Source organism: Octodon degus, unplaced genomic scaffold, assembly GCF_000260255.1.
Source record: "Octodon degus isolate 3935 unplaced genomic scaffold, OctDeg1.0 scaffold00092, whole genome shotgun sequence".
NCBI lineage: Eukaryota > Metazoa > Chordata > Mammalia > Rodentia > Octodontidae > Octodon > Octodon degus.
This window is the reverse complement of record NW_004524668.1, coordinates 9,432,748-9,440,270: the sequence shown is the minus strand read 5'-3', so window position 1 is coordinate 9,440,270 and position 7,523 is coordinate 9,432,748. Positions and strand designations below refer to the sequence as shown.

The 7,523-nt window shown below is 52.4% G+C and overlaps 1 protein-coding gene across 1 annotated transcript in view; it reads left to right on the top strand.

The window, feature by feature from the left end:
- The window catches only part of LOC111818468 (forkhead-associated domain-containing protein 1-like), a 48,740-nt gene that overhangs the window by 4,906 nt on the left and 36,311 nt on the right, over positions 1-7,523 (top strand). Inside the window, exons 5-6 of the mRNA XM_023722543.1 lie at positions 3,246-3,353; positions 4,337-4,444. Coding sequence (XP_023578311.1) covers positions 3,246-3,353; positions 4,337-4,444 — 216 coding nt within the window. The remainder of the gene's footprint in view (positions 1-3,245; positions 3,354-4,336; positions 4,445-7,523) is intronic.

Here is a 7,523-nt window from a genome sequence, read left to right as displayed (position 1 = left end):
ATAGGTTCTCACTAATTCACTAAGTCTCCCAAGGCTGGGCACAAACTTGCAATCTTCCTGCCTCAGCCTCCCAGAGAGCTGGGATTACAGGTACTGGCAGAAAGTACTATGGCACCATGCCTCGTGGGAAGTTGTTTCCAAAGCACAGGCAAGAGAGAGAGAGAGAGAGAGAGAGAGAGAGACAGACAGACAGACAGACAGACAGACAGACAGACAGACAGACAGAGAAGAGCAATGGCTCCTGCCTGGAGCCAGCAGTGCTAGGCCAGACTTGGCTGATTTGAGACACATGGAGACTCAGGAAAGAGCCTGGAGCTATAGCCATGACAGCCAGTGGGGTAATGTTGTGGGCAATGTGTGATACTCTGAGAGCTGGGGTTTGGGAGACAAGTCAGGACAGGTGACATGAGGGTCTTCCGCACAGATATGGGGTTCCAAGGCATAAAAATGGGAAGTGACAGAGTTCCAGGACTTCAGGGCTGCACAGATCCTCCCACGGCACCCTAAACACTTCCAGCTCTCAGCCCCACCTCTGAGGAGCCCTCCAGTTTGGGGCAGCCAGCCAGGTATAGCTCCCTGGGGCTGCAGGAGGCTTACCTGCCTTTAGGTAAGGCTGAGTCAAAGCCTCTCTCCCTAGAAGAAAGTCAGCGCCTATGGACTCCCAGCTCCCCCCATATACATCCAATTCCTCCTCCATGTGATTGCCGGGACCATGATAACCAGGAAGTGGAATCTGCCCCTACAACCGCCAGCCCCAGACCCCTGCTTCTTCCACACCTCCCTCCAGCCAGTTCTGATCCCCAGAGCCACAGATGGGTAGAAGGAGGCTGTAGATATGTTTGCCCCCAGAATGTTCAAGTGCCTAAGAGGTGTTTTTTGTTTGTTTGTTTGTTTGTTTGTTTGCGGAACCGGGGATTGAACTCAGATCCTTGCGTTTGCCAGTCAAGCACTTATTTTACTGAGCCATCTTCCCGGCCCAAACTTTTTTTTTTTTTTTTTTTTGCAGAACTGGAGATTGAATTCAGACCCTTATACTTGCTAGGGAAGCGCTTATTCCACTGAGCCATCTCCCCGGCCCCAAGAGGTTTTTTAAAAAACCCAGATTTTCTAAAAAAGTCTAAACATCTGGCCCTCACTTCCCCTTGGCGAAATGGACTCAGGCTGAACCAAGTACCTGCAGCCTGCTGCAGCCCTGTCTTGGCCGCATCAAATGCAGCACAGTTCACTGTGTGCCAAGGACTGGCATTTAGCCTTCAGTTTCTTCCTGAAGTGCGGACCCGAGCCACGCACTGTTCTCAGGAAGAGGACGGGGAACGACTCCAACGTCCCTTGGTGAAGATGCTGGGCTTCTGTGAGTGCGGTCAAACTAGCTTTGGGAAAGCTCTGTGATGTTGATTTGCTCTGGCTTGGGGTCCACCTCAGAAGCCTTGAGGGGTTTTCAGGGACCCCCTCAACCCTCAGGCCGCACAGAGGAGGGCAGCCTTGAAGTTGGATAAGATAAGAGTTCAAATCCTGGCTGGGCTGTTTCCTGGCTGAGCAGCTGCAGCAGTGCCTGCGTTCTTGGCAGGGGACGGTGACCCATAAATCTACATGTGATGTCAATGAGGTTGCACTCACCTCTTCTTCTGCATAGGCCTCAGGCTCTCTGCACCCTCATTTCTCAAAGCCCTTGCCCCATCCAGCAGGAGAGAGAGAGAAGGAAAGAGGCCACGGAAGGATGATGCGGGGAGGACTGGAGGAACACCATGGCCCGGTCTCACCCCTCAGTTATGTCTGGGGCCGGTGGGGAGGAAACTCCCAAGGAATCACTAAGTCAAAGCCACCCAGAAGTCATGCTGGGCCAGGAAGGCCCTTGAATTTAGAGATTCCAAGGTCACAGAGAATCTTGGGTGAAGACGTGAGCTTTGCTGCCAAGGAGATCTGTGCCCAGGCCACTCCAGGTCTGCAAAGACATCAGCCCACTCCTGGCAGAACTGCTTCAATTTATCATGCGGGTGCCAAGGGCCACATTCAGCCACAGTGTGATTGCAGTTTTCCTCTTATTAGACCTTCCACTGCTTTAGCAGCTGGCTCTAAGGACCCCAGAACCACTAGGTCTCAGTTCAGGTTTTGAGGTGACACAGGCGAGGAGGGCCCCCCGTAGATGTCACTAGAAGGTGCCACAAAATCTCTTCCACAGTTCACAGGAGAAAGCTGCACCCTGAATGCCACCTCAGCCTGCAAAACAAATGTGACATTCTCACGCTGTCACCGCTCGTCCGCTTTGTTTAGGGCTCGGACTGCAACAATTGAGCAGTAGAGCCTTTAAAACCACTTTTCACTGCAAAATACACAATGCCTCAGCCGTGTTGTGGCTCAAATGCTTACAGTGGACTAATTTAGGGTCCTCCCCCAGCCCCGGATTGTAGTGGAAATCATGTTCCAAATTCCAGATACCTGGCAGTCAAGCTGGTGTTGAAAGACGCCCATTTGAAAGTTGAGGTGTCCCTTCCTAGGGTGACCAGAAGTGGGCCAGGGCAGCAGTTTATATCCTTTGGTGGTTTCTGTTAAGCCCATTAGCTGAACAGCTGGACAGCAAGTAACTTCCAGGCAAGACGGCTTACGGGAGGACCCACATGTATCCACCTGTGCTTCCTACACTCTGCTGGGTGCTCAGGGTTCTCAGCTCAGTCATGCAGCTCACTGTATTTGGTACAGGGACTCACTACGCAGCTCGGACTTGTAGTGATCCTCTTGTTTTCAGCCTCCTCACACTGGGATCACAGGTATGCGCCACCACACCCAGTCTTAGTGGCTGGCTCAGCATGCCCAGGGGTACAGCATGTGGCACCAGGGATGGGGTTCGAACCCCGGTCCCTGCACTTGCCTAAGCAGGTGCTTAGTCCACCAAGCTCCCTCCCCAGCCCTTCCACTGTCCTGCTCTTGACACCCAGTTCTCTCGCAGATTTGTTTCCAGAATGAGGAATTACATCACTCATTCATGAGACTTCTCCTGCCAGAGGGATGCCAATAAGCCCCGGCACTGCTGGGCACTGCCCACAGCCTCTGTGGGCGGCTGCAGGCTTGGGGTGCAGACCCTGGGCCTCACCATCTGGTCCCTTGGTTTTCTCTTCTATGCAACTGAGCCACTAGCAGCATTTCCCAAGAAGTCTCTGCGGGAGGGGAGTCGGGCCTCTGGCGCATGAGTGGCATCGGTGTTAGCTCCACCCCTGGTGCAGGTCCTGAGGATGCTTGCTGGCTTTCAGGTCTGGGAGAGCAGTGTGGCCCATGAGAGGAGGAAAGCCAAGGAGGCGCTCGAGGCAGAACGGAGGCGAGCGCAGGACCTGGAGAACCGCCTGACGCAGCAGAAGGAGGTACGGGCTGCCAGATCCCTCTGGAAGTGCCCAAGAGTGAGGTGGCCAGCTGGGCAGGTGGCCTGAGCGGGTGACAGAACTTCCCAGCCCCAGCACTCTCATCTGTAAAATGGGAGTGTGCAATCCCAGCCCCTCTGGCTAAAGGTCGGTGCAGGTAAGGTACCAGAGCAAAACATGCGCACGGAGGACCCCATCAGCAGCTCCCACTCTGTGGCTCGGCTACCTGGGGCAGAGGGACCCCCCAGGAGGGCTAGGGTGTAGCCAGGAGGTCCCTCGGCCAGCATCATGGCAACGAGGTATGTGTGGCACGGCCCCCAGCACGGCTTGGGGAAGATCCTCCACCCCAGGTCAGCCCAAAGGTCATGCCACGTGATCACTAAGAAGCCAGCCTCAGAGGGCTGAGAAGCACAATCTGACAGAGATGGTGACCTGGGGACAAAGGGTGCTGCTCCCTGCCACCCCCAGCACCCTTCACACGATGGCTCTGCTGGCCAGCATGTAAGCACGGTTCCTGCCTCCAGCTGGCAGACACTGAGCCAGTGTGGCACCGTGGTTGGGGCTGGGGCTCCATGTCCATGACAGTGCCACCTACCCTGCCTAGTGGTGTGACCTTGGGACATCACTTATTCCCTTATGCCTCAGTACCAGCCTCGAGAGGGCCGGGCCCAGGGCCAACACATACTAGTTTAGCTGGTGGCTCAGTGCCCAAAAACATGATCTGTGCCACCTCAGTGGGTCACTTCCTAAACACCAGCTGGAAATCCTGCCCAACGAATCTCTCTCTCCATGCACACAGCTGATTCAAACCCAGCCCCTGGCTCCCACCCCAGCTGCGCCCAGCTCTGGCCTCTCTCTCCCCAGGCATCTTGTCCCTTGAGCCCGTCTCACTGGTGGCCTGGGCCACCCCTCCCCCACCCCTGGCACTCCATGCAGTGATGTCCCTTCCTCTGTGGACACTCGAGCGTCCTGCCCTTGACTTGCAGATCTCTGAGAACAGCATCGCCTACGAGCGCCAGAAAGTGAAGGAGGATCTAGAAAAGGAGCGGAGGCAGGTGCAAGACCTGGAGAACCGCCTGACCAAGCAGAGGGAGGTATGCTGCCTGGAGACGAAAGGCTTAAAGCCCAGCATGGGCCCTGGAACCAGAAAGTGAGGGCCCCACTCTGGCTGTACCTTGGTGTCCGGCACAAAATGCAGGTGATGTGTGTATGGCCACCAATACACACATAGGACACAGGGAAAGAGCCCACACGTGGTGAGCAGAGCCCTGGGTCTGTGGCTACTCATTTGGTTGTTATGAGCTCAGGGCTTGGACGTGAAGGGGCAGAACTCAACCCAGGACTACTTTGTTCCAGAATCTTTAGTCTTTCAGCTTTGTGTGGGTAAGACAGAGGCTGTCTGGAGAAAAACTGATGTCAGGATGTGGAGACTTGGGCTTCTGATTGCTTCCCTGTCTGTTTCTCATCAGGGTGATTGGCATCACCTTCAAATTTAAGATGCAGTTATTGGGGGCCGGGGAGATGGCTCAGTAAAATAAGCGCTTCCCTGGCAAGCACAAGGGCCTGAGTTCAATCCCCGGTTCCACCAAAAAACAAACAAACAAACAAAAAAACAGTGCAGTTACTGGTGACAACTGGCAAGCTCAGGCTCTATGGGAGTAGAGGTGACACTTGACCAGGACCTCTCTCTCTCTCTCTCTCTCTCTCTCTCTCTCTCATACACACGTGCTGGCACACAGGCACACATGCACACACCCACATGCACACGTGTACACAGATGACTCAATATCTCTAAGTCAAACTAGTTGGCAAACACAAATTAGCAATCATGGATTTTATTTATTTATTTATTTATTTATTTATTGGTGGAACCGGGGATTGAACTCAGGCCTTTGCGCTTGCCAGGCAAGCACTTATTCTACTGAGCTATCTCCCTGGCCCCCATGGATTACATTTAAATGGAGAAAGTAGGATTTGAAAGGATTTTTCCAAGTTAACTGGGTCTGAAAAGGGACTCTAAGTCTCTTGACGCCCATCTTGGGTCCTGTTCTACAAAGGCAGCTCCTACCTGCTGGCACCTCTGGGAACTGGCCTTGCCGGCCTCACCCTAGAGTCCAGGCTGGGGAATCCTCCTGTCTAAGGAGCTGCCTGAGAGCTGCGGGGCACTTAGCACAACGCCAGCCCAGGAGGACAGTTAGCAAGGTCGGGGCCCACGCCGCAGCCCGGCCCTGCTTGTAGCGGGGCGTGACTCACCGGGCGTGTTTGGAAGGCCGCGCTCAGCACAGTGCAGACCAGGGGCCTGGGCTGCCGTTTCGGAGCAGACGGTGGGGAGCTGGCTGAACTGGAGCTCCAGGTAGTGGCTATTCACTGAAACCTTTCTTTCCCCACGATGAACTGTAGTTTCCACAGAATGGATCAGAGAAGGGTAGAAGAAAAGGAGGAATTTAAAAATTTAAAGTATGAATAACCACTAAAACAACAATATGCAATGTGTTAATTATTGAAAATGTGCTAGTAATTGGTTGTGAAACTGTCTTACTGTTATTTGTTTCTCAATAAAATTATTTTTAAAAACAAAAAAAAATTTAAAGTAGATAAACTGAGAAATAAATCAAGTCGAGAATGAGACTAATGTCCAAAACAAGGGGGTGAGTCCTGAGATCAACGAAGTCCCATTTTATTCAAGCAGCTACAGGACGAGCAAGGGAAAATCCAATCAGCTGTGTAATTTACCAGACAGAAATGCTCGTGGCGACATGACGTCATCGTGGGTCCCGGCTCCAGAGGGAGCGTCTGCCGAGGCTCACCATCGAGAAGGCCTTGGCAAGCAGCCTCCTTCACCACACTGTCAGGGAGCAAGCAGGACAGCAGAGGACAGGGCCTTGTGGCGACCTCAGAGCTAGCTGGCAACATCAAACCGGACCGGGAGGAGCAGGACCCCTCCTCCCTAGGAACTCACTGTTCTCCAAGGAAATACGAGGTCAAAGGAACACTTAGGAAAAACCGTGTGACTTCGGCCAGGACAATCGCTTTTTTAAGTTGACTGTAAAATCACGGGCAACAACCGCAAAAATAGACCAATGAGATTGCATCAGAATGAAAGGTTCTGCAAAATAAAGGAAACCATGAATAGAAGAAAGAAACAAACATGCCTTGGGAGAGAAACCTGCGGCAGCCATGCACCCGATAAGCGATTAAGGTCTAAAATACATGAGGATCTCAACTCTATAGGAGGACAACAAATAATCCGATTAGAAAATGGATGGGGGCCCTGAATACACTTTTTTCAAAAGAGATCGAACAAAAGGTCCACGGAAAAATAAAAAATGCTCAGCATCACCAGTCCTTAGGGAAATGCAGCTTCGGAGCGAGCTCCAACCCTATCCTTGTCAGAAAGGCCATCATCACACAGAGAATTCAAGTTGACAAGGACATGGAGAAAAGAGACATTTGCATGCTGTGACTGGGAATGTAAATTAGTACAGCCACTGTGGAAAACTAAAAACATTACTGTTGCCGGGTCACCCAGCAGTCCCTCTTCTGAATATTTACTGAAATGATGTAAAATGAGTTTTTGGAAGAGATGTCTGTGCCAGGGTATTCACTGTGGCATTGTTCACCACGCCCGGGGTACAGAACCAGCCTTAGTGGGCATCCGTAGCTGCAGAGGTAAAGCAGACATGGAAGGTATACAAGGTGGAGTACTATTCAGCCCAAAAAAGGAAAGAAAGCCCGCCACTTGTGCCTCATGGAGGGGATTGGAGAGCACAAGGCTAAGTGAAATAAGCCACACACGGAAAGATGAGGGACTGGATGCTGTCACTTCGGGTTGGCTCTAAGACAGCTGAATTCACAGAAAAGGAGAACTGAATCATGCTTACAGAGGCCGGGGCCTAGTGGGTGGGGAAACATGGGGCAGAGGGCATAAAACCTCAGAGGAATGGGGTGGGGTTGGGCTTTTCTTAGATCTGTGCGCAGTGTGGTAAATATAATAAATTTTAGTGAGTTGTGCATTTCAAAATGACTAAGAAGGGCTGGTGAGATGGCTCAGTGGTCTAAAGCACCTACTTAGAACAAGCTTAGCAAAGCACAGGGACCATGGTTCAATCCCCAGCACCACATGCCAGCCAGCCCCGCCCCCTGGTGGGCTGAGCTGGCCACACACACACACAC